The sequence below is a fragment of the Pan paniscus genome, chromosome 9 (assembly GCF_029289425.2).
Source record: "Pan paniscus chromosome 9, NHGRI_mPanPan1-v2.0_pri, whole genome shotgun sequence".
NCBI lineage: Eukaryota > Metazoa > Chordata > Mammalia > Primates > Hominidae > Pan > Pan paniscus.
Genome location: NC_073258.2, coordinates 17,241,548 through 17,269,089, shown reverse-complemented (window position 1 = coordinate 17,269,089; position 27,542 = coordinate 17,241,548). Strand labels below are relative to the sequence as shown.

The 27,542-nt window shown below is 39.6% G+C and overlaps 1 protein-coding gene across 4 annotated transcripts; it reads left to right on the top strand.

The window, feature by feature from the left end:
• The first annotated feature begins 5,524 nt into the window (after positions 1–5,524).
• CYP2R1 (cytochrome P450 family 2 subfamily R member 1) lies at positions 5,525–27,151 on the top strand. 4 transcript variants are annotated; one of them, XM_055094146.2, is made up of 6 exons: positions 5,525–10,283; positions 10,972–11,009; positions 15,536–15,677; positions 20,687–21,319; positions 21,896–22,225; positions 23,035–27,151. In XM_055094146.2, the coding sequence occupies exons 1-6, from the start codon at positions 10,241–10,243 to the stop codon at positions 23,208–23,210; spliced, it is 1,362 nt and encodes a 453-aa protein (XP_054950121.1). In that variant the 5' UTR covers positions 5,525–10,240; the 3' UTR covers positions 23,211–27,151. The 4 variants fall into 4 exon arrangements, with proteins under 4 accessions (XP_054950121.1, XP_003818241.2, XP_034788100.1 ...); XM_003818193.6 differs by lacking the exon at positions 10,972–11,009 and having other exon boundaries at positions 5,525–9,455; XM_034932209.3 differs by lacking the exon at positions 10,972–11,009 and having other exon boundaries at positions 5,531–10,283.
• Positions 27,152–27,542: the final 391 nt, after the last annotated feature.

Below are 27,542 nucleotides of genomic sequence, written 5' to 3'. Positions count from 1 at the left end.
TTATTTATTGATTCTCCTGTTGATATATACCTGGGTTACGTCCAGTTTTTGGGTTTTCTGAATTAAGCTGCTGTGAATTTCAGAGATATTTTATTTTGCGTTTTTTATTATGAGTGAAGCTGTGCCTTTTCATGTTTGTTTACCCATTGTTAATTCCTCTTTAATGAATTCTGTATCTACTCATGGCATTTGTTTAATAATTTCTTTGATTTTCAAAGGTTGTCTTATATGTTTTTAAGAACTGTTTAAACAGTAAATGTATGGCTGGGCGCAGTGGCCACGCCTGTAATCCCAGCACTTTGGGAGGCCAAGGCAGGTGGATGACCTGAGGTCAGGAGTTCGAGACCAGCCTGGCCAACATGGTGAAACCGCATCTCTAATAAAAATACAAAAAATTAGCCGGGCATGGTAGCGGACACCTGTAATCCCAGCTACTCAGGAGGCTGAGGCAGGAGAATCACTTGAACCTGGGAAGCGGGGGTTGCAGTGAGCCGAGATCGCGCCATTGCACTCCAGCCTGGGCAACAAGAACAAAACCCCATCTCAAAAAAAATAAATAAATAAAAATAAATAGTAAATATATTACCTCCATAACTATCTTACTTGTAGTTTGGTATTTAACTATTTTCACAACTTTTATTTGGGCAGTAATGGCTAATTCTCAATATTTAATTAGAAGATAGAGGTTCTATTTTCTAATATATTTTGAAAAATTCTGAGCGGATGACTTATATAATATTTTTAACACATTTTTATTCTCTTCAGAAATTTAATACCACTATTGCCAGAATACACACCACATGCACACATACATACACACAAATCTTTACAAAGAAAACATAAGTGGTTTAAATTTGATTTGAAATTTATATGTAAGTTCTAGGATATTATTAGATTCATAGCTGAGAGCATATTATGAAGCTCTGAAATTGAATAATATGTCACATAGTCAAAATGCATTTTTTCAAAATTTTCATTTGCCCTAAGATAATAGTTACTGTAAAACTGTATTTCAGAGCTTAGGTTAAAATACTGCTTTTAGACCAATCCATGTGGAAGACAATATTTTTTAAAGCTTGGTCCTTTCTGTATCTTGGCACAGTTTAAAGATCTCTAATTAACTGGAGTGTTCCAAATTGTACAGAGATTATGGTTTTTGAAGGAGACAGCCAAAAGCCTTCTATTAAAGGGGCTGCTGTTAAGAGAGAACTTAAAAAGGAAATAAAGTGATTGCTAGCCTGCTGTGTATTCGGTTATTATCAGAGAGAACTGTATTACTTCTCTTTGTGGGTAGCGGGGGTGGGGGGCATCGAATCCAGGTAGCAGGGTACCAAAATGGGGATTCTGCTTAGTGATCTGGCAGTGATCTAATAATTCTGAATTTGGAAAACTACACCAAGGAAATTATTTCGGACACAGAGAATACTGTATGAAAGGGATGTTTATTATACCACTGTTTATGTAGCCTTACCACAAGCAAACCCAGGGAGATTTTAGTTTGACTATAAACCTAATTGTAAGATTGTGTTCTAAAGATATCAACACATAAGTATAATGAAAAGTACCCAAACTAAAACTGGAAACAAAACATTAGATATTTATGTTTTATTAATTGTTAAACTTGAATTCAGTAATAATATTCACCATAGACTTTTAACTAAAATATATTAGCCCACAGACTTCTCATATTCCTGCCATATTTGCTAAGACACCTGATTCCCTAGGGCAATGAATGTACTCAAGAGAAAATATAGCCAGGTCTTTCTGCTTGGACCAGACCGATTTGTATGAAAGACATCATGACAGTATATAAATTATCCAAAGATACTGTGTGGGAAACTTCCAGTTTTGCAGGAGAAAAATATGTATTTCCCCACTTATTTCAGAGTAAATCATAGAAATTTTTAAATAACTAAATTCATTAAAGTAAAAGATATACTTACAACAGCAGAAAATTTCTCTACTCATTTTATTGTGTTGACAAATCTGCTTAAATAAATCAACCTGTTTTGCTTAAATTGGAACTCAAACATCTGCAAATTGACTTAGATTTGATCCCAAACCAGGTTCATTCTGCCTGTCATGCAGACAGCCAATTACTGAAATGACAAGTTTTGCAGTAGAGAAAAAATTTATTCACAGGACAGCCAGGGAAGGAGACAGTAGAACAGCTCTCAGATCCAACTTCCTGAAGATAAGACTTAGGAATATTTATTCGATAAAGAAGCAGGGTGATAAAAAGCATGTGGAAAGGTAATTGGCAGTGCGAAAAAATGAGGTAATCATTGATCCAGCACTAAGCATAGTCAGGGTTCATGGCTCTTCACAGGACACATGTTCAGAAAATGGCAGCATTAGCATGATCTGAGGCTGGAGTTTTGGGCCCTCTGACATCAAAAGGTCACTTTTCAGACATCTGTGCAGGCTCAGCCAGAGGGTCTCAACTGGCTTGAACTGGACAGGGGCTGCTGCAAGTTCCTGAAAAACATCTTAAGCAACCATTACCACGGAGACATATATGTCGGGGTATTATTTAAAATGAAGCTAGTGAAGGCTAAGTTATAGTGTTTAGTAGCGTGGCTTTCAGTTATGTGGATTAAAAAAAAAAGAAGCAAGCAACTTGATTTCAGGTTGAATGGTATTAGATATCCAATCTGAATAGGTTTATACTCACTCTCACACAGTTGAGACAGCCTGAAAAAAAAGAAAAGAAAAGAAAAAGAGAAAAAAAGAAAGAGCATAGCCCCAGGAGTCAGTACACTGTGCTGTTTTTTTCGCCACCAGTTCAATGTGTAACCTTGAGTGAGTCATTTGTCCTCTCAGGACCTCAACTTCCACATCCGTATGTAAAATATAGCTTTTGGAAATCAAAATTTCTTCCAATTTTGAAATTCTATAAAGTTGCTGTAAATGTTGTGCCATGTGAACTCTACACTACTTTTCTATAATATCAGGTCACGCTATGACTTCCAGAAGTATAGCTAAGAGGTACAAGGATGTGTCTCTGTGGTGTGAGGCATAATCAGGAAAATTACTGCCCCATCCCCTGGACAGCAGAAGTGTACAATTCCCAGAAGAGACAGGAAAAGGAGGTGAGGAGCACTATGCCCTTCAGACCAGTAGGGATTATTCCGTCTTCTTTAAAACAGGTTTGCATTGTGTCTGGGCCCTTGCTTCTCTGTGAACAAGTTCTCTGTGGATAACACCATGTGTTTCCGTAGACAAAAGCTTCCCAGTGTGGTTGTCTGATGAATCCACCGAGAGGCAAAACACATCTTCTGCTGGAGCCTACAAACTGGCTTGAAATATCCTCCCCAGAGGGCCCTCTAAGGAGGAGTCTTGATGGGAGAGACTATCCCAGGTAGACCCAGCCAATCATCCAGGATGGGTTCAGGTTCCATGATGTGTCTAACCACATATGAGGGTACTAAGGTTCAGGAAAAGAGTAATACAGGGATCCTATTCTCCAGAAGTCTAGAGCCATTCTCGTTAAATGATAGATGAAAAAGAGAAAGCCCTGCAAGGTGAATGCTGAGCTAGGTGATAAGAAGCATAAACTGGAGGGGCTCACAGGTAGAGATGCATTATGGCCCAGAGCATTTGGATAAGGCTCTGCAACAGAGGCGGTCTGGAGCAGGCCTGAGGAGGGTGGGTTTGAGGATGGACAGAAATTAGAAAGCCGGGTATTCCTGTGAAAAGTCTGACTGACCATCTCCTGCAGGCCCAGAAAATGCTCTGTTTTCTCTCTGATGCTTAAAATGCCAGTCTCTAAAACCCCAGAGAAATAAACCTCTGTACCACCAACCATCTGCAAATGTCCCTTCTGAAGACCAGAAGATAATTTTCAAAGTTGTTGAAGAACATGATCTGAGTGTGATGACCCAAGATACAGTACCCAGATACAGGCCCAGGTTGTTCACTCTGAGAGGTGGACAACCTCCACAAATGACACTAAAGAATTTCTCAACTTATATTCCATAATGATTAAAAGTTGTTTGGGGTTCAGACACAAAGACCAGATCACTCTCTTCTTGTTTCCTCTGAGGGCATTGACCTGTAAAACCAGGGAGAGAGGGGCCAGAGGCAACCCCACTAAACCTTCAAGCCAGGGCTAGGAGGCCTCCTTCATCATCATCAGGGTATTAGGGCTCCCAAAGAACATTTTCTAAATAATCAAAGTTAAATTATTCAAGTTCTAGGAATTCTTTTTCTGTTTTTGAAATGTAGCCAAATCTTTCAAAAATACATATACACTTCCTCTGCACTCTTAAATTAGAATGTTCTTAAATAATTTAATCTTTGATAAGGATGTTCATTTAATGAGAACATGAATTAATGTGTTCTGTTGTCATACACATGATGCTCTCAGACTTTGAGATGTGTGGCACTGATATTCTCTACCCTAAATGATCTCAGACTCCTGTGCTTTTTAGTTTGTTACATCTATATTTGATAATTATTGTTTCCTTTTTCATTATCAGATTGTCAGATGTCTCCAGAATTGTTGTTGTGGCTATCTCTAACAACAATTCAATCTACTGTTAGTTTGCTTCTTTAAATCTACTATTTTCAGAAGCACAATATAAGAATGTTTATGAAAATCATTTGCAAAGCAGAAGAAGGCTTTAAATTAAGACTTAAATGTCTCTCTGAGTGATATTCACGAATTTTAAATAGAGGATTTTGTTACTTTCCTTTCCCTTCACTCAGTGTCCATATGAGACCAGTTGATAGGGAAGAATTGTAGTAACATCTTCCATGAACACAATCATGGGGGAGTCCCTGGATATAAGCTGGTTGTTTGGTGCAGACTACAATTACTGACCTCCAAGACTGATCACATTTCCTATGTTATGCACACTTGTAGAACTGTTTCTTTACTTCAGAAAACAAAAATGTTTGGCATCTTGAAAACATAGTAATGTTTGAAAACATAAATAATAAATTTACTTGTGATTATTTGACTGGTGTTGGCATCCCCCAATAGAATGTAAACCCCAGGAACACAGGGACCATGACTGATTTTGCTCACCATTATATTCCCAGCATCTAATCTAGTAGGTGCCCAATACATTTGTGGTGAATGACTGAAAGAACACATGGCAAGTCCAGAGCCCAGAATTCTGGTTCTACTGGTGCTATCTTGTGTGACTTGGATAGAACACTAAACTTCCTCTGACTCTCTGTTACTGCATTTGGAAGAGGGTCTTCAACAAGATCATGAAGTGTTCATGCATTTCTATTTTTTTGAAACACAAGGAAAGGAATACAAGATATCATGACACAAGATGGCCCAGTGGGGAGCTGGATGGGAGGAAGTGGCAAGGATTGGTTGGCTGAGTATCCCTAGGAAATGGCAGGAATAACTCCTGCTTCTGAGAAATGTGATTTCTCTAAGTTGATCTAGCCTTTGGAAAAATTGTGAAGGGAAAGAAGTTTCTCTGTAAAACTTCCTTTCCCCTTCTGCATCCTCTTCTGAAACCCCCACACCCACCACCATCATCATCATCACCATGCCACCACCTCCAATAAATCCATGTCATCATGTCCCTCATTCGGCCTTGCCTGTAAATGTGGGATTAAATTCATTCATGTATAAGCGTTTTTAGAACTTCCTATTGCTGTACTCTCCTGCCACCAGGTTTTGCATTTTCCAACTTAGCCTGTTATAGGGAATGTTCAATTCGTATCATTTAATTTGTAAAGACTGAACTTCAGGCAGTGGGGTGAGGAGGACTTTTTAAAGTGGTCACAGGGAGACTTTCATAAGGTTCCTAATCTCACCCAGAAGTGCTACTGGTCTGCCAGCCCCACCTCAGTGCCTGGCTCCTAAGAGCACAATGAAAATCCAAGTGCACAAATTCAGTTTCTACACATCATTTTGTAATCAAAGTCTTCATTTGGGTACCCTACCTCCCAGCATGAGGACTAGGATAAGGCAAGTGAGAAATTCACCTTGGGAACAGAATTTAAGAGGGCTCCAAGAAGATCAAAAGCAAGATAACACTTTAATGCAACAGTTTAAAATCAAAATTGAGGCAAAAACCCATTATGAACAAGACATCAAATTTTTAATAAGGCAGGATCACTATTATTGACTTTTTTCTTTTAGCTCAGCCTCCAGTATGGCTCAGCTTGGCACTTCCTTTGGCTCTCACTTCCTTCAATTCTGATGAAACACACTGAGAATGCACATAATGGAACATGCAAAGGAGGCACATTTGCGCTGATTGCATCACTCTGTGTGGGGAGCTCTCTGGGACAACTCCCACGGCCCAGGCCAGGGCTGCAGCCATTCAAGAACAGAAAGGGACCCCAGGAGAATCTCACTTGATACTGCCCCTCAGGATGAGTCCTGGAGCTTCGGTTCAGTTCCCAAAGGCCCAGAAAGAGGCTCTGATTCTGGCACAGCATTGCTGTTCTCTGTTAGAACCATTACTGTTCTGCACATAGAAATGGCAAAGCCCTATACAGTGTGTTCACCCATTCCACCCCGAGTACTGAAGATGAGATCTCAGCCATGAAACAGTGAAATACTTAACTTCCTGCTGCCCTAAACCTTCCTGTCATGATAAAAGCCATAGACAAACATTATTGATTGTTTTCTATCACTCAAAGAGCAAATGCAAGAAGGGGGAATAAGGGAGGGATTTCTCCTTATTGAGCTGAGGGAACATGATAAACTGTTACAGGGAAGGCTCTATGTCCTGAAAGACTTATAGTTATTCCTGAGAATCCCCCACCTATTATCTCTCAAGGGGAGCTGGGGTGGGGTGGGGTGGGGAACATTTCATCAGTGCTGTCAGTCAGAAATGGCTGCCTCGGGGTAACTCAGCTCTCCTCTGCTATGTAGCCAGGGAAAGAATGCCAAAGAAGGAATGCTCCTTAATTTAAGTGAATTGGAGGATATTTTTGTAATGAAAATTAATCCTTTCTGAAAATAAATGATGGCAGGGGGCCCACTCCTGAACCAAGTACCTGTACTGTATAACAGCTGTGGCCAGACCAAAAACTGTAAGCCTCCTGGTGTTGCAAAGGCAGGGTTGATCTCAGGCATCCCATAGGTGATATTCCTCAGCTCCTGGTGCCTCAGCAGCATTGCCTCCCACCCACAGTCCCAATATCCATCCTGTGTCATCTCCACTGGCCTTTGGTAAGAAACTAGAGACCAAATTTAGTAATGATCTCTCACAATTATTTTTTCATTTTATTAGATTATTGATTAATAAGAATTTTAAGGTATCTCTTAATAGGCATTTGTAATAGGCAGTAGGTAGATATTCTGTGGCTGCAGATCCTGTGACACATACCTGTGGGGGTAACTTCAGCCCCTGGGGATAGTCACAAGCCAGTTAAACAGAAAAACTCAAAGACCTGACTAACTTGCTGACTTCCGCAGTGTCCTTGCGTGGGAGATGGAGAGAAATTGGAAACACTCTCAGAGGACAAGGTTTGCTTAGTATATGAAGCCTTTGCCCTTGATATTTCCTCTGTTTGGAATATTTTCCCCCATATCTGCCTCAAATTTCCCTTCTATAGTAGGCAGAATAATGCTCCCCTCCCCCAATAGGTCCACATACTAATCCCTAGAACTGTGAATATGTTAGGTTTCATGGCAAGAAGAATTAAGGTTGCAGATGGAATTAAAGGGCTAATCAGCTGATCTTTGAGTCGGGATTATCCAGGTGGGCCCAATATAATCACAACGATCCTTATAAGTGGAAGAAGGAAGTAGAAGAGAGATAATCAGAGAGACAGCGATGTTGGAAGGATTCAAACTGACATTAATGGCCTTGAAGAGGAAGGAATGGGGACGAAAGCCAAGGAATGTGGGCAGCCTCTAGAAGCTGAAAAAGACAAGGAAACAGAATCTCTCCTACAGTCTCTAGAAAGAATGAAGCCCCACTAACACCTCTCTGTCAGCCCTGGAAGACTCATTTTGGACTTCTCACCTCAAGAATTGTAAGAAAATAAATTTGTGTGGTTTTAAGCCATCAGATTGGTGGTAATTTATTACAACAGTAGTGGGAAACAAATACACCTCTTTAGCAGTTGATCTCAGCTCCAATGTCATCTTCCTAATAAGACTTTCCTTGACAGCCCTCGCCTGCTAAAGTATCTCCCCAACCACCAGGCGTTTTCTATAACGCACTTTTTGTTTGCTTCTGATTATTGAAAATTATTGTATTTCCATGTCATTGCTCTTCCCTCTCATAAGAATGTAAGTTATAGAAAGGACTTTGTTGCTCTTATTCACCTATGTATCTCCATTGCTTAGGACATGGGAACATAGTAGACATTGAATAAATATTTGTTGTGTGAATGAGTCGTAAGCTAATGAGGACCATAAAACTCATGCCACTGCTAAATCACAATTAGAGGGCAGCTGTTAGAAGAGTCCCAAACCCAGTAAGTCCTGTATTGCAGGAACTGTCCAACAGAAAACAGGAATAAAAACAATTAGCAAGAATAATATGAAATCAGTTGCTTAATTCCACGCAGTGGAGGCAGAAATCTTGAATAGTAAATACTCTCCGTGAACAAGTGCAGACAAGAGTCCCGTGATTGCCAATAAGTAATCAGTTTGGAAAGACCAGAGAGGGGTCAAATATAGGTAAACTGAGTTAATCACATAAACTGCTCAATCATCACAATTATTAAAAGATCACACACAAAAATACATTAACAGGAGAAAAATAGTAAAACAGGACAAAACAGTAAAATTACTTTCTTTTACTACTGATGGGTCAATTTTCTACTGGAAATTCTGAAAAGTATCAGGTTCAGCTAAAGACTGCAGTGTTGATCATCTCTCCAGTTTTCCTAGTGTGAAATGAAATAAGCAGACCTGGTACTTAAAAAGACACTTTAAGAAAGGTCTGGCCCCAGAGAGGCAGGATCCGCCTAGCCCAGTGAGTGAGGCCGTCCTGACACCTCGTCAATGCCCTTGTGTCAACATTCTAGAAAATGGACTCCTGGCTCATTGCTCCGCCTAGAGCCCCGCCACCTCCAAAGGGTAGCACCGGCCACCCGCTCCGCAAAGTCCACTCTCAGCCGCGCAAAACTAGGGGGTAGTTGTCCCGAAGGGGCCTGAGCGCTCACTCAGTCAGCCAATGGCCACGGAGCTAGGGCGGGACCTGAGGGTATCCTGCCAATGGGAGTACGGCAGGGCTGGAGGGAGTGCCTGGGTCTCAGGGCTGCGGTGGAGTTCGCACCTCCAGCTCGGGCCGATGTGGAAGCTTTGGAGAGCTGAAGAGGGCGCGGCGGCGCTCGGCTGCGCGCTCTTCCTGCTGCTCTTCGCGCTAGGGGTCCGCCAGCTGCTGAAGCAGAGGCGGCCGATGGGCTTCCCCCCGGGGCCGCCGGGGCTGCCATTTATCGGCAACATCTATTCCCTGGCAGCCTCATCCGAGCTTCCCCATGTCTACATGAGAAAGCAGAGCCAGGTGTACGGAGAGGTACAGCCCCGACGGGCCCCGGGCAGGGAGGGCCGCCAGGCTGGCCCGGGCTGGCCAGGGCCTTCCTGGTTGGACTTATGGCCGCTCCTGGGCCGACTAGTCGGGACCTCTCCGTGTGCCGGCTGCCCTTTGAGGGACACCCGCTTACCGGGTCTGGAAGGGAGAAGTCCTCGACGCCGTGCCCCCTTGCAGGGGGAGCCCCGCCCCTGCCGGTGACCCACTCCGGGCCGAGGCCCCGAGGCGATCCAGTCCTGATTTTCCCGCTACCGCTCGAGCTCTTGCTCCTGCGCCTGCGCCGTTTGGCTCGCCAGCCGCGCCGCCACTTCAGGTCCAGGGTGGACGCATGCCCTCAGGTGCGGGTGTCTTGCGAGTCGGCCTCGCAGCTCTGTGGAAGCTGCACGCGGCTTGTCGGAAAATCAAGGCGTTCTGAGTTCTAGATGGTTAATAGCAGGTTCTTCGGTGTCTGCAGTCGACGAACGACTGGTGTAGGCGTTTGCTGTGAGAATGGAGAATGCAGGGGAACGCCCCTGACTGAGAAGCGGGCCCTGGGAAACGATTGTGAACGCGTGAATGAATTGCTGACTAAAATCCGCTGCGGGGGTCCTACAGCGCAGATGTTAATGCCGTTCTGACTGGCTGGGAACGGCACCTTAGCAGATACTTAAAAGGCGCCTTCTGTGTGCCACTGTCACTGCCAACTTGGTGACTCATTTAAAACTCATAACCAGCCGGTGAGGTCGGTACTTCGCTCCTCCTCATTCTGCGGAGGAGAAAGCAGCACGGAAATGCCCTGTGACTGGCAGCGGAAAAGGCGACCACCGCTTGTGTGTGGGTGTCCCGACGTCCGGAGGGGGCAGGAGTTTCCACGGGTCCTGGCCAGAGCTCACCTGTTTTGTTTTGAATTACACTTATTTATATGCAACTACAGGCCTGACGCTAGCGGTGAAGAAGGCAGATACAGCCTTTTAAGGCGTTGGCAGATGAGTGGGAGAGAGAAAACTAATCTCACTATCGGCAACAGGCTGTGGTCAGTGTTTTGAAGGAAAAGTACAGGGATGTTTGGCAACTGTGGTATTTCAGGTTTGACCTTAAATCCTTACTTAAACCAATTTTTACAAGGATTGGTCTAGGTGCCCGGGCGCGGTGGCTCACGCCTATAATCCCAGCACTTTAGGAGGCCGAGGCGGGCGGATCACGAAATCAGGAGATCGAGACCGTCCTGGCTAACACGGTGAAACCCCATCTCTACTAAAAGAATACAAAAAATTAGCCGGGCGTGGTGGCGGGCACCTGTAGTCCCAGCTATTCGGGAGGCTGAGGCAGGAGAATGGCGTGAACCCGGGAGGCGGAGCTTTCAGTGAGCCGAGATCGCGCCACTGCACTCCAGCCTGGGCAACAGAGCCAGACTCCGTCTCAAAAAAAAAAAAAAAAAAAAAAAAAAAAAAAAAAAATTGGTCTAGGTTTCTAGAATAGAAAGTCACTAATGGTTTACGTTCCTTTCATGGTTCACTAATAGTTTACGTTGTTAAAGGGAAGCTGGACGAGATAATAAAGGTATGTATAATTCTTAGATCTTATTTTCCAACCTGCAGTTCTCCCAGAATTGAGTTTATTCCCGTGATTTTCATGTAATATATTTGATCTCTTTGGTATCTTGGTACACAGCATCATAATATTCTAGAGAAATAAAATGTGAAAGCATAAGACTAGAGATCAGGTCTTCTGCCAGACAAAACTTGACCTCTATTCTGAGTCTTACTTTTTTTTTTCATCTCGGTAGTGAGAATAACAACAGAAAACAGAAAAGTGCTACTCAAGTGTTCTTGGTTATTGTGTATGTTATTAGTTTCTTTCTTTTTTTATTTGAGACGAGTCTCGCTCTGTCACCCAGGCTGGAGTGCAGTGATGCCATCTCGGCTCACTGAAAGCTCCGCCTCCCGAGTTCACGCCATTCTCCTGCCTCAGCCTCCCGAGTAGCTGGGACCACAGGTGCTCGCCACCACGCCCGGCTAATTTTTTGTAATTTTTAGTAGAGATGGGCATTCACTCGGTTAGGCAGGATGGTCTCGATCTCCTGACCTCGTGATCTGCCCGCCTCGGCCTCCCAAAGTGCTGGGATTACAGGCGTGAGCCACCGCGCCCGGCCTATGTTACTAGTTTCTATACACAGAACACATTTGTTCGACCTCCAAATTTGAAAGTATTTTTAAACAAGTTATTTGAAATGGTTTCTCACAGAAAAAGGAATTAAGCTTTTCTTATATAAATATTTGAACTGAAAGACACTCGGTATTACTATGAATATTTCTTTTGGGCAGGGGATTGTCTAAGTCCCCTATCATAGTTTTATTGCTGGTACCACTGTTTGAGGGAACCATGGTTCTTTACAGAGGGAGCTCTTGACTACAAATGAAATAGGGCCAAACTGTTACTAGCTGCAATGGGGCAGAGGAAAAACTGAAAGGAGCAAAAATGAAAAAGAATGTATGCATCAAAGAGTAGACATTGTTTGCCTCACTGTGCCTTAGATCTAGTTGATAACCACCAAACATATTAACTCTAGGCTACAGCAGCATTTGATCTTTATCCTGGTGTGAAACATCTCTAAAGATCTCCCATTATCTTAGAGATATTTTCCAATTCTGACAAAGTCTCAAAGTTGGCATAAATTGTTAAAATACTATACCTTTTTTTGGAGGTTGAAGAATATTGTTCTCTCCTGTGCTTCCAAAAAGTTCTGGAAAGTTGTACCTAGGACTTAAATAAAATCTTAGTTTTCCACTGTCTTTTAAATTTGAGATGTATGCTCACAGAAAAAAAAAAAAAAAAAACTGGACTTTAAAATTGCTTAGGACAGTCACTTCAAGTGACACCCGCCTTTGTGTTAGTCTGTGAATTCAATTCTGCTTTGTGATTCTTGAAAGTTAAACAGCCAGTCCTCAGGACTTATATATTCATTTTAAAGGCAATCTTAAATAGAAGTGTATCACACTGAAAATTACCATTTCCTTGGAGATTGATTCTGAATGTTTAAATTTCTGCAGTAACTTTAATCTTAGTCTAGATTTCAAGAGGCATTCCCTGGCTAGGAAAGCCAATACAAGTGGCTTTATCGATTATTTTCAGGTAATGGACTTCAGGACAATAAAATAATTCCATTAAGGCAAGTAGAATTGATAGCGTATTAATTTATTTTTACAGCATTTATTGAGAACTTTATGCACAGCACTGAAAGAGATTCTGTGTAAGGATTCAAAGATGAAAAAGATGAAATCACTGCTCCTAAGGAGTTTGTAATTTAGCACGCAGGCAGAAGACAAGAATATGAATGTTTCTGGTTCAAGATAGTGTTAAATAAGTGCCATGGGAGCTTCTAAGCTCCCACGTGTGGTTCAAAGCAGAGAGAAAAAGAGTGCCCCAAGAAAGGCATCATGGAGGATGGTCCCTAAAGACTTGGTATGGTTAGGGTAGTATGGCAGTCAAAGGAAGCCTTCCAAATGAGGAAGCAAACCAAGCAAAGGTTGAAAAGTGTGGCAGTCACTTAATGGTTTTCATCAACAGCACTTTGCACATTTGTCTGTTATTAGCATTTAGCCCATGATGTTATAATAATATGTTTAAATGTATGTCTCTATGACTATTCATTAATTCAACATATATTTCTATTGTCATATGCTGTGCACTGTCCTAGGTGCTAGAGATATAGCAGTGACCAAAACAGATTCCTGCCCTTATGTAGCTTATATTCTAGTGGGGGGAAGACAGACAATATAAACACAAGTAAATTATATAATATATTCAAAGAGTACAGAGTAGGAAGTAAACTAAATTAGGGTAAGGGAATGGAGAATGTTAGTGGGTCAGATTTTAAATTGCTTAATCAGAACAGGTCTCACCACAAAGATAGCATCTGAACAAAGACTTAAAGGAAATGAAGGAGCAAGCTATAGGAATATCAAAAGGAAGAACATTCTAGACTAAGAAAAGAGCAAGAACAAAGGCCATAAAGCAAGAGAATGCCACGTTGAGAATTACCTGTAAAAAGACAAGGATGAAATTAGGGAGGCCAGTTGGGAGGTTGTTGTTATAACATAAGGGAGAAATGCAGGTGACTTAGACCGGTCACCTGCAGGTTATAATAAATTGTCTGACTCTGTTTATATTCTGAAGGTAGAAACAGCATAACTGCTGAGCAGTTGGATGTGGAGTTTGGAAGAAAATAATGAGTCAGTGTGGGTGACTGCAAAGTCCTGGGCCTCAACCACTTGAAGGATGTATGGAGTGGTCATTAACTGGGAGAGTGAAAAATTATGAGTAGGGCTGGTTTGGGTGAGGGAAAGAGACTTGAAGATCATGGAGTGATCTAGAAGGCAAGGAAAATGTTTTGTGTATTCCTGTTTACATCTCTGCCAGCATTATAATTAGCCCATAATTGGCACTAAAATTATTGAATAAATCAAAGAATATATAAGCTAATCTTGTACCCTTCCATAGATCAAAGCAGTTTAAGGATAAGTTTTCACAATTTGAGTCACACACCTTTACCAAAAGTCCTTGAAAACTGTATACAGGAATACATACTAGTTCAAGTAAAAATTTCTCCAGTTCTACCCTCAAATAGAGGACTATTTCAGATTCTTGAGTAAAGGTGGATTGTGTAACAACTTTCTCAAGCCATGGCTCCTCCTTGCTTTTTATGATCCCTGGTGTCCACAGTTTGAAGCTCTACCCTGAAGCTCTATCCTGAAATACATTTGCCCTCTGTTCTGCCTTCATAGTGACACAACTTTAAGTTCATGGCTCTTTTACTATCCTTGTGGAATGGCATCTTTTTATTGTCTCTGCTAAAGTTCCCTTCTGCGAAGAGACTTTCCTTTAATAGGACTACATTACTGCATTGTCCCCACTTTGCTTGGCTGGTAGCCATTCCCTTTTACTTAGAACTCTTCTACTGTCACTTTTGACTAATACCACTGCTTATGGCAGGCAGTCCATGTTCTTTTCCCAAGGTTCTGGATATACCTAGTGCTCACTTGGCAGAGCCCACCCGTGTGCCAAAGACTCTGGTGGCCATTACTCAGCTGGTTAGTTGTTACCACTTGGCAGTCCTCATGACCTTTGCTGATATAACTTTCTGCTGAACTTTTGTTCTCTGCTAAGCCTCCTGTTTTCTTCTGAAGTAGTGTGTACCATGGCTAAATCTCCTTGACTTGTTTGCACAGGGATAAGGCTTGTCTCAGTATTTTGGCTGTAAAAAGCTATCCTGAAAGGATGGCAATAAGCAATCTTTACATTCCACTGATAAGGGAATATCGTTCTCTCACTGACTGGCCTCTTATATTGGGTTAACTAGAATAGACTACAGGAGGTGTGACATTGTAAGTGAACCTGGGGTGAGGCACAGGGCAGACAACTCCAGCAAGGCATGGAATGGATCCTGTTTTGCCTTCCCCTTAACTGAGAGGCAGCCACCTAACCTATGTGGTAAATGCCTTTCCTCCAAGGTTAGGTTCCCTTAGAGCCCTCTTCATTCACTTTGTGGAATACAGAGAGCCAAATACAAATGGGCTTAGTTACAGTATGTTTATACTTCAAAGTTGTCTCTCAGGTATTTGAGAATCCTCTCCCTAACTAGCCTCATTCATCTTGGAAATAGAAGGAGATTCCTAGATATCATTGAACATTTTGAGGTAAAATGAATCATAAAAGAGCATGTATATCAAATATATTTTCTATGGCAATACTGAAGCCCAGATAGGTTAAGTGTTCTGCCCAGAGTCTTTTATCTGTTTAATGGCAAACCTTAAACTAGACCCAGGCCTCCCGAGTCCAGTACCCTTTTCATTATACTGTTGGTAAGACTGTGACTTTAGGCACTGAATGGCATAATGAAATCACACAGTTTTGCATGCCTTATAGAAGGAGGGCACTCTGAACATTGTCAGTTGAGTAATAACTGCCTATATTTTCAGGGACGTAACAAATCCTGGAAGAGCCGCACTTACCACTTGTAGATTTCCATGGTTATATTTCTCCATACATGTTGTCATTTAAATGTTGTTTTTCTTCTCTTCTCAAAGATCTTCAGTTTAGATCTTGGAGGCATATCAACTGTGGTTCTAAATGGCTATGATGTAGTAAAGGAATGCCTTGTTCATCAAAGTGAAATTTTTGCAGACAGACCATGCCTTCCTTTATTCATGAAGATGACAAAAATGGGAGGTATGTTTATTTGCACCTATTTAGTGATTTACTAAGCTATTTTAAATCACATTCCTTATTTTAAGTTTTAGTGCATAGAGTTGGGATTATTTTGTACTGATTAATAAGAAACTATTTATTTACAGAACCTAGTATTTGAGGACCTTTCAGGCTGTACTACACTCATATTTTAGACCAGTACATTGCTAATTCTATTGTGGTCCAGCTCTAATAAGTATTATAAATAATGTTTTTAAGAATCAACACCTAATAACATCTGCAGGTTTTGTGAAACAAGTTAGGAATAAACACATACTTCCACTTGAATCCGAAGTGCCCTTTTGAACCTAGTCTTGAGTACTTGGTGACATTTTTACTATCATTTTACTTATAAGCTTACAGAACTTGAAGCAGCTTTTTTGACTACTAATCACTGGGATTAGTAAGTGTAGAGTTGCATGGTTTGTGTAAAGGACTAGCATTCTGTATGGTTTAGTATTGATCAGTGTTGGGGATTCCATATTCAACAAGGGGGAAAGACTGAAAGTTGACAAAATCGGTAAGAAGAAAGCAGCAACAGACAGCCTAAAATAGAATGTTCAGATCACATACAGTGGTTTTAATAGTTAATAGTATAAGAATTTTTACTAAAGTTGTGTCCTAAATTCTCTGAGTTTCACATTTAATTTCAAATAAAAATTTAACAATATCTTGCTTACATAGGCAAAAACTAAAGACATTGGTTGAAAAGGCAAAAATTAAAATCCTGTATTACATCACAAAGGAAATCAACTAATGCAGAGAAAGCACAACTTGTAAAAGACTGAATTCTGAGGCCAGAGTATAATGATACTTGAAAGCAGTAATATAAATAAAAAACAAACAATTAGACCAAAGAAGCAGCCACAATTATAATAGACCTTTAAAAAGATGATGAAAATGAAAGATGATGCAATCACAGTAATATTTGAGACAAAGTATATATTTTTCAAAGCTGTAAATTTATTGTTTAGACTGTTTTTATCATAAAGCATTCAACTTAAGATTTTTTAAAACCAGGTAGAAAATTATGTGTTTTTTTATTTCTTTTTTTAATTTTTATTTTTTTTAATTATTATTATACTTTAAGTTTTAGGGTACATGTGCACAATGTGCAGGTTAGTTACATATGTATACATGTGCCATACTGGTATGCTGCACCCATTAACTTGTCATTTAGCATTAGGTATATCTCCTAATGCTATCCCTCCCCCCTCCCCCGACCCCACAACAGTCCCCAGAGTGTGATGTTCCCCTTCCTGTGTCCATGTGTTCTCATTGTTCAGTTCCCACCTATGAGTGAGAATATGCGGTGTTTGGTTTTTTGTTCTTGCGATAGTTTACTGAGAATGATGATTTCCAATTTCATCCATGTCCCTAACAAAGGACATGAACTCATTATTTTTTATGGCTGCATAGTATTCCATGGTGTATATGTGCCACATTTTCTTCATCCAGTCTATCATTGTTGGACCTTTGGGTTGGTTCCAAGTCTTTGCTATTGTGAATAGTGCCGCAATAAACTTACGTGTGCATGTGTCTTTATAGCAGCATGATTTATAGTCCTTTGGGTATATACCCAGTAATGGGATGGCAGGGTCAAATGGTATTTCTAGTTCTAGATCCCTGAGGAATCGCCACACTGACTTCCACAATGGTTGAACTAGTTTACAGTCCCACCAACAGTGTAAAAGTATTCCTAATTCTCCACATCCTCTCCAGCACCTGTTGTTTCCTGACTTTTTAATGATTGCCATTCTAACTGGTGTGAGATGGTATCTCATTGTGGTTTTGATTTGCATTTCTCTGATGGCCAGTGATGGTGAGCATTTTTTCATGTGTTTTTTGGCTGCATAAATGTCTTCTTTTGAGAAGTGTCTGTTCATGTCCTTTGCCCACTTGTTGATGGGGTTGTTTTTTTCTTGTAAATTTGTTTGAGTTCATTGTAGACTCTGGATATTAGCCCTTTGTCAGATGAGTAGGTTGCAAAAATTTTCTCCCATTTTGTAGGTTGCCTGTTCACTCTGATGGTAGTTTCTTTTGCTGTACAGAAGCTCTTTAGTTTAATTAGATCCCATTTGTCAATTTTGGCTTTTGTTGCCATTGCTTTTGGTGTTTTAGACATGAAGTCCTTGCCCATGCCTGTGTCCTGAATGGTAATGCCTAGGTTTTCTTCTAGGGTTTTTATGGTTTTAGGTCTAACGTTTAAGTCTTTAATCCATCTTGAATTAATTTTTGTATAAGGCATAAGGAAGGGATCCAGTTTCAGCTTTCTACATATGGCTAGCCAGTTTTCCCAGCACCATTTATTAAATAGGGAATCTTTTCCCCATTGCTTATTTTTCTCAGGTTTGTCAAAGATCAGATAGTTGTGGATATGCAGCATTATTTCTGAGGGCTCTGTTCTGTTCCATTGATCTATATCTCTGTTTTGGTACCAGTACCATGCTGTTTTGGTTAGTGTAGCCTTGTAGTATAGTTTGAAGTCAGGTAGTGTGATGCCTCCAGCTTTGTTCTTTTGGCTTAGGCTTGACTTGGCGATGCAGGCTCTTTTTTGGTTCCATATGAACTTTAAAGTAGTTTTTTCCAATTCTGTGAAGAAAGTCATTGGTAGCTTGATGGGGATGGCATTGAATCTGTAAATTACCTTGGGCAGTATGGCCATTTTCATGATATTGATTCCTCCTACCCATGAGCATGGAATGTTCTTCCATTTGTTTGTTTCCTCTTTTATTTCATTGAGCAGTGGTTTGTAGTTCTCCTTGAAGAGGTCCTTCACGTCTGTTGTAAGTTGGATTCCTAGGTATTTTATTCTCTTTGAAGCAATTGTGAATGGGAGTTCACTCATGATTTGGCTCTCTGATTGTCTATTATTGGTGTATAAGAATGCTTGTGATTTTTGTACATTGGTTTTGTATCCTGAGACTTTGCTGAAGTTTCTTATCAGCTTAAGGAGATTTTGGGCTGAGACAATGGGGTTTTCTCGATATACAATCATGTCATCTGCAAACAGGGACAATTTGACTTCCTCTTTTCCTAATTGAATACCCTTTATTTCCTTCTCCTGCCTAATTGCCCTGGCCAGAACTTCCAACACTATGTTTGATATGTGTTGTTTTAAGGTACTATGTACTGACCTTGGAAGTAGAAAATCATGGCCACTATTAGCCCACTGTGTGAATGGGAAAAAGTTGCCCTTTGGGTGAGCCCAGTGTCATGCCCAGGCACACAGCTTGGCCCGTGTAGGGTTGTTATAAACAGTGCTCCTCTGACCTTCTTGTGTATGTATCCCATGTGCACATATTTCTCTAGGGCTGGTTTCATCTTGGCACCATTGCACTAGCTGTTACCTCTAACTGCAGTGGTCTTTCCTCCGGTATTTGCTTGTCTCACTTCCTCATCTCCTATGAATCTTTACTCAGATGTCATCTTCTCAGTGAGCATTTTGCTGACTACCCTATATCTTTTTACTTGCTGTATAATTTATTTGTTGTTTTGTCTGTCTTTCCTACTAGTGTCTAAGCTCTGTGAGAGTAGGGACCTTTGCTTCTTTTGTTCCCTGATACATTCCTGACACTTAGAACATTGCCTGGAACATAGTAGGTGTTCCACAAATACATGTTAAATGAATATTTGTTGAATGAATAGTCATCTGGGAGTATAGAAAAAAGAATGGACTATGGGAATGTAAGATTGCTACACAGCACTAATGACCCCCTTACAGTAACTTTTTAATAAGTTCTACATTCAAAAATTATTGCACAATAAGTTGTTGGAATGTAAATTTTGTGTGTACCTCATGTACACAAGAGAATGTGACATTTTTCATTGTGGGTTGTGTTAGTCCATTTTGTATTGCTATAAAGAAATACCCGAGGCTGGGTAACCTGTAAAGAAAAGAGGTTTAATTGGCTCATGGTTCTGCACACTTTATAGGAAGCATGGTGCTGGCGTCTGCTTCTGTTGAGGCCATCTGCTTCTACTGAAGCTCACAATCATGGCAGAAGGCATTGAGGAAAGCCAGCATGTCATATGGCAAGAGTGGTAGCAACAGAGCAAGTAGGGAGAGGTCCTTAACTTTTAAACAACCAGATCTCACATTAACTGAGGGAGAACTCACTTATCACCAAGGGGATGTTGTAAGACCATTCATAAGGGATCTGCCCCTATGATCCAATCAGTTCCCACCATGCCCCACCTCCAACATTGGGAATCACATATCAATGTGAAATTTATCAGAGGTACAACCGTGTCCCAGTAATGAGTGAAATTTTGAGTAAAGTACATGTTACATAAATATGTGCACTGAAGATGTTGAATTAATTTAAGGGAGAAAATTTCAATAGTAGCAACATCAAAACAGCAGATACATTGTGGAGACTCTGAAATTTTAAGGCAGGCAATATCAGCATTAGAAAAGTTTGAGCTTCATGTTTGCCCTTTTTTTGACTTCAGCATTTCGACTATATTGACAGCTCATTCAGAGTACCCTTACCCCTGTCATAGTTACTTGATTGTCTACCATATCCCTTTAATGGGAGGAAATTTATTTTCTAAAATCTATTCTCTTTTAAGCAGAAAATTTCTAATCCTAGAAGGATGATTTTTTAGGTGTTTGTTTAGTCTAAGATAAAACTTTGTCCATTGAACATGTGGTCATTTGTCTTTGGTAAATTAGGCTTATAGTAAAAGTTGGATAATATAGTCACCTGGGCCTATTTCACCAGGTTAAATTACACAAGACTGACTAGCTTCTTGTGGTGGTGCAATTATAGGCCTTTTCTGCCAGTCCACAGATAAGGAGTAGAAAAACTTTATCTGTTATAATACTCTGGCTAATGAGTTGCTGAGAACAGGACCCAACCATGTAGTTATATAGGAGGATAATTTGGAGAAGGATGACTAACCATCCATTAAAAAAATTTTGTTCCCTTTCATTTTTTAGATACAGAGAAGTAGGAATTATACAATATTTTAATATTTTTTTTCAGGCTTACTCAATTCCAGATATGGCCGAGGATGGGTCGATCACAGACGATTAGCTGTAAACAGTTTTCGATATTTTGGATATGGCCAAAAGTCTTTTGAATCTAAAATCTTGGAAGAAACCAAATTTTTCAATGATGCTATTGAAACGTACAAAGGTAGACCTTTTGACTTTAAACAGTTAATAACGAATGCTGTTTCAAACATAACCAATCTGATCATTTTTGGAGAACGATTCACTTATGAAGACACCGATTTTCAGCACATGATTGAGTTATTTAGTGAAAATGTGGAACTAGCTGCCAGTGCCTCAGTCTTCTTGTATAATGCCTTTCCATGGATTGGCATCCTGCCTTTTGGAAAACATCAACAGCTGTTTAGAAATGCAGCCGTAGTCTATGATTTTCTCTCCAGACTCATTGAAAAAGCTTCAGTCAACAGAAAGCCTCAGCTACCTCAGCATTTTGTTGATGCTTATTTAGATGAGATGGATCAAGGTAAAAATGACCCAGCATCTACTTTCTCCAAAGAAAACCTAATTTTCTCAGTGGGTGAACTCATCATTGCTGGAACTGAAACTACAACCAATGTGCTACGGTGGGCGATTCTTTTCATGGCCCTTTATCCTAATATTCAAGGTGAGGATTCTCTTGATGATCTCAGGGTCTATCCTTACATGTAGGGTTCATACATGTTTTTGAGTCTTGGCCATGCACAATACATTTTCTTTAGGAACTCCTGCGATGCCAGCCAAGTATAGAAATATTTAATAGTTACAAAAAAGAGTTTTCAAATCTATTATCTCAGTTCATGTAAAAAAAATCTCTGAAAGAGGTCTTATTATGCCCATTTTATAAATCAGAAAAAACACTGTGTGTCTGCAAGTGGCAGAGCTGGAATCTGAACTCTGATAGAATTTTAAAAACTAATTTTATGCTTTACTATTTTTCTTACTCCAATTCTAGGTATGTTTAATGTTTATTCTTATTACTTATGTCTTTCACAATAGAGCTACCCAGAGCACTGACTACTGTTAGAACAAGATATATAGCATATATTTCAATAGAACGCCCAGATAATAAAAAATCTGAATCTGGATGTATCTATATCCTATTGGCTTGTTATAGGTTATCCTTTATTTTATTCCAGAGGGAAATAACTTTAGGTATAATTCTAAGAACTGCATAATAACTTGAATACTTTTTCTCTGACAGGACAAGTTCAGAAAGAGATTGATTTAATTATGGGCCCTAATGGGAAGCCTTCTTGGGACGACAAATGCAAAATGCCTTATACTGAGGCAGTTTTGCATGAAGTTTTAAGATTCTGTAATATAGTTCCATTAGGGATTTTCCATGCAACCTCTGAAGATGCAGTTGTACGTGGTTATTCCATTCCTAAAGGCACAACAGTAATTACAAATCTTTATTCTGTACACTTTGATGAAAAGTACTGGAGAGACCCAGAAGTGTTCCATCCTGAGCGATTTCTGGACAGCAGTGGATATTTTGCCAAGAAGGAAGCTTTGGTTCCTTTTTCCCTAGGTAAGAGAACTTTCACGGGGCGTAACTTTAGAATAAAGGATAATGATAATTCATTAGATACAGCATCTTAATCTAAAGCATCCTTCTATAGAATTAAATATCCCAATTCTAAAAACACAGAACTGATTCTTACAGGAGAGAATGATTAAATTGGAAGTAATTAACATCTGTTTCGGCTTAATATAAGCCTTAATTTATTAACTATAGATGAACTTTTGAGAACCCCTGGCTTCTTCTAAATCTGTTTTTCAAAACTTGTGGAATGAGAATTCAGTAACAGGTAGCTTGAGAAACTGAGACCCAGAGAGGGAAAAGATATAGTCACTTAAGTAAAACTGGAATCTCACTCTCTTGGCTTCTGGTTATTGTACTTCATCTTCAATTAGGAAAATATTGCTTCTTCTGTGAAAAGGTACACAAGACCCATGGAAGATGGACTAGAAACTCTTCCCCTTCATTGGGGAAGAATACACACTTAGTTGAAATGAAGTGGACTGTTCTTGAGCAAAATGTCTCACCTCAAATTAGATCTTTTGTGGCATATCTTAGGCTCTGTTGCAGCATAGGAGGGAAGTGGGAGATGGAACTAAAGTCTTACAAAAGTCCGTGGTCTAACAAAAGGAGGTAAATGAATGGGTTCTGCTTGAAGTGTCAATTTCTATTCTTTGAGATTTAAGAAAATCCTTTAATAAACATAATTCCCTCTTTCTTTAAATTCCAGATTTCCTGAATGACATCCAAATATTAGACATTAATTTTGGTAAAGATTGTGGGTTTAAAAAATTATTACATCTGCTTTTTCTGTTTAGGAAGAAGACATTGTCTTGGAGAACAGTTGGCTCGCATGGAAATGTTCTTGTTTTTTACAGCATTGCTTCAGAGGTTTCATTTGCATTTTCCACATGAACTAGTTCCAGATCTGAAGCCCAGGTTAGGCATGACATTGCAGCCCCAACCCTACCTCATCTGTGCTGAAAGACGCTGAAACTGCCTGGGATGTTTTCGGGAACAAGGATGTATATTTGCCTTATCCCTGAACTTGGTTTAATCAAATCAATGTGTGTATTAGAATAAAAGTCACAGCATCAAAAAGCCAAATGAACACAGATGTGTCTTAAAATAGTACTAGAGCAGAAACAAGCACTAGTCGTGATTGTTTTTCAAGATTTTATGACTTCTGGGATAAAATTCTCTGTTGAGAGACACAAAGGTGCAAATGATGGGTGTTGCTTAAAATGCTAAGAAGGGTCATGGACGCCCTAAGCTGAGCATCTTGTTTAGTACCAGGTACTTTCATCCCTTCTTGACTCCATCTGCCTTCTGTCCTGGGGGGCCTTGGTTCCAGAAACCAGCTCCCTTCTGATCAGGTATTGACATTAATAAACTGTGTGGTACCAGTCCAGTTTAATAGAGGACTACAGAAGAAATTAAAACACAAATAAATGAGTTTGGACTATAGAGGTATTTTAGATATGGTGGGAGATGGTAGAAGAAATATGTATTTAATGTAGAGCCTGCCAGTGCTTTCATATCTTGCTTCCTGCTCTGTCTTCATAAGAACTGTGTCATTCTTCTTATAAATGAGGGTCTGTGTGACCCTGAGTGTCCATCTTCATAGCAGTTAAGTAGATAGGACATTACAATAATATATTTAAAATTTAAAATGATAAATGGCTATTGAATCTTTGTTGGCACATTTTCCCTGGCACCACTTCTTTCTAAAACCAATCACAAGGATTAAAGATTGAATTCACTTATATCTTTTAGAGGTCTCTAGGCATTTCCGTGGGTTAGTGTTATTTTTCTAAAGATAATTATATTCAAATCCAAAAACATGCTTTAGAGACAGGGTAACTGTGTAAACTGGGACACTTGAGAGTGAATGGGGTCCTATTCATAATTATGTCAGGACAACAAGGGTAAATTGTGACTGCCCTAAACAAACTGGAATGTATATTGACCCATTTATAGCTATTTTTACGTCATCATTTCTTCTAAAGTTGTTAAATTACAGGTACATGCTCTTGTAACATGGCTCATGAATAGTTGCAGCCTCAGAGTCAGTGCACACAACGACTTCTATTAAGAATATGGATTTAACCTTAGTTTGGACTTAGTTGTTGAACAGTTTCAAGTTTCCTGTGTTATACATCAGGAGTTTGCATCTTGGATATATTCAGATGTTTCCAGTTGCAAGGGAAAGAAAATCCTTGCAAGTTCACTTAAGTAAGGGAATTTGGAGGAAGGGTGGAAGTTTTAGGGTCCGTATGGCTTAGATGTTACATGGTGTAATCAAAGATCCTGTGTCTTTCCACCTCTGAATTTTGCCTTCCAGATGATACCAGCTTTATCTTAAGGCTAGCTCATGGAGCACATGTGCTTTGCTCACCTCCATACAGAGAAAGCAAGCTTAGATCGTTTCTGGGAGAGCAAGGGAATTTTTCAGATGCCCCCAGAAAACTGTTTTTTGTGTCCTGTAGGTTCTGAGTTATGTGCCCATCCATTAATTTAAAACTATGCTTTGTGAGTGTAATTATGGTTCACTTAGCCTGAACATATGCCTGACTACTAGAAGTAGTGATGGAGTTGGCTTCTCCCAAAATACATGTGCTACATATGGGTGGTGTAGTTATCTAAACAAAACTAGGGATAATTATGAAGAGTCAGAAGACCAACTATAGTGTCTGCCTCACTTGCTAAGCCAAGCAACTTTCCAACCTACCTTCTTGAATCTTTCTTTAATTATTTTATTTTATTTTTTCAGAGATAGTTGTCCAGGCTGGTCTTGAACTCCTGGGCTCAAGCAGTTCTCCAAGCTCAGCTTCCCAAAGTACTGGGATTACAGGCATGAGCCGTCACATCCTGCCCCAACCTTCCTGAATCTTGACAAACATATTCAAGTTGCTCCTTAGTCTTTGTTCTTTCTTTGATACAGCAAATCTCTCATCCCAGGGCCTCCTACTTAGTGTCATATCTGCTATAAGAGCCTAAGTTGAACTTTAAGGTAGTTGTTTTACTAGGCAAAACAACTTAGTGAACTGAAGTAGACTATAATAAAAGTTGAGGAGGCTTTCTTTTGCTTTTGAGTACACCACTACTGCTGCTAGTACAATTTAGGAACTCCATAAATCTATGCAGAATGAAGATCATGCTATTTTCATTGCCTTGCTTCCAAGTTTGCATTTTTCCTTAATCAGGTTAATGTAAGCCTGACAAATTATAAAATATGTAGATTCATAAACTTTTAAAGGTAGAAGAGCCTTAACTTCACTTAATGTGCTCATTTTATAGCCAAGGAAATAGAGGTTTACACAGGGGAAGTGAATTCTCTAGATCACGGCAGAGGCATGCCTTATTTCATTCCATATTCCTTTTATTCACACCCAATAATTTATCTTATGCTTTACTATTTATAAGGCTGTTTTTCATTATGCTTTCAACTCAATTATTTGGAACCAGTTAGCTGTGGTAAAAATAAAATGCTGCACTTTTGGAAAAATATAAATTAGCATGAATTAGTAAGTAATCCATATTGGAAAAATCTATTTTTTGAAATTACATTGTAACAGATACATTGGATCTACGCAATAGGGATGCCTTCTCTCTCATCAGTCAGTGCTAAGCTACTAACTCAAATGTTAGAAATCTAATTTCTTATTCAACAAGTGAGCACACTTGTTTTTTCTCATGTATCACTGAAATAACCATTAAGGATAGGAAAAAGAATAAAGGCATTGAGAATACGGGTTGAGGGCAATGTTAGTGGATCAGATACTTTGAAATTTTAGGAGATGGAAGGTGAATGGAAAAATATAGAAAACCACAAATAAAATCATGCATAGACGAAGCCACAGGTGGAGATGGGAGCCCATTCTTCACGGGATAGCTATGGAGAAAATCGGTACATAAGGAGAGAAGTAGGTAAGGAGAACTTTTTCTAAAAGTGGAAAGAAATCAAGCAGATTTACTGGGATAAACAGCTGAACAATTTGCCCCATCTCATTTTGTCCTTCTGTTTGTGCAGCTGTAGAACTTGCCCCCAAGTGCTGAAATAAGTATAAATAAATTGGGTTCCTATGCCAAGGAGATGGTGGTGCTCCTACCTGGGATTAGTGCCCTAGATTGAGGGCTCCCTAATTTTGTCTGATTTTGAACGGTAAGTTCTCTAGCGCCTAAACTGTTAATCAGGTATGAGGACAAGTTTCAGTGAACCAAGTGATGACTGAGGAAACATCAACAAAAGGACTAGCCTTGAGCACTGAATACATTTAATTATAGAACTAAGACAATGGTGGCATAAATGTGACAATACTATCTAAATGTTTTATTCTCTGATAAAAATAATGCATCTAACAAAAAATGAGAAGAGGAGAAATGGTAGAACACAGAATAAGCTCTTTGCTTCGTATAGTTAGAATTCAAAAGATACAGTTTAAAAGTGACAAGTAGTAGAAGTTTAAGAATATTTAATAGTACAATTTACAAGAATAAAGGATAATATTGCCTTAAATTGGGTAGTGGGAAATAGAGAAGAATATGTACAAGCTAAATTTTTAATTTATAGATGAGAAGCAGATACTATAAAGAAATGGGGTCCAAAGATAGTATAACTATAGCCACTGAATCAAAGATACACACTTTCTTAAATGTCGTAATTAAAATGAGTTTTTAAGAAAAGAGCAAATAATATGAAGAATTAAGTCCTTACAGTCACATGAATAAATATAAATGGGCTTATCTCACCTATCAAAAAGGTGTTCATATAATATAGCATTGGATTTGATTTCAGGCCAAATCCAATGCTATATTGTTGTTGTACAGAAGAGATACTTAAAACATAGGTTAAAGGTTAAAAATAAAAGGATGGTTAAAGGCATGCCAGGAAATACAAATAAAAAGAAAGCATGAGTCATGATCTTAATAAAACAAGGCAGAATTCCAGCCAGAAAACATAAGACAAAAAAGTGCACTTTGTAATTCTAAATACTATAATTCATAAGGACTTTATAATAGTTACAATACCACACCAAGTAACAACTTTCATAAAGCATAAATTACAAGACATGCAAAAAGAAATAGGTAGAAGTACCTTAATACTGAGAGCCATGTTACCCAGGCTGGTCTCGAACTCCTGAGCTTAAGAGATCCACCCACCTCGGCCTCCCAAAGTGCTGGGATTGCAGCGTGAACCACCACACCCAGCCAAGAATAAGGAATTTTTCTGTGTAGTGATATGGCGAGATGTCCAGGATAAATAATAAAACAGATACAGAATGCAGCAGTGTTAGCAAGCAAAAAGGGCTCATTGTCCAATGTA

Coding starts and splice junctions, on each gene's coding strand:
- CYP2R1 (XM_003818193.6), top strand. CDS start 9,114: ATGGCCACGGAGCTAGGGCGGGACCTGAGGGTATCCTGCCAATGGGAG. Junction 21,320..21,895: donor CCTTTATCCTAATATTCAAG/GTGAGGATTCTC, acceptor TTTCTCTGACAG/GACAAGTTCAGAAAGAGATT. Junction 22,226..23,034: donor TTTGGTTCCTTTTTCCCTAG/GTAAGAGAACTT, acceptor TTTTCTGTTTAG/GAAGAAGACATTGTCTTGGA.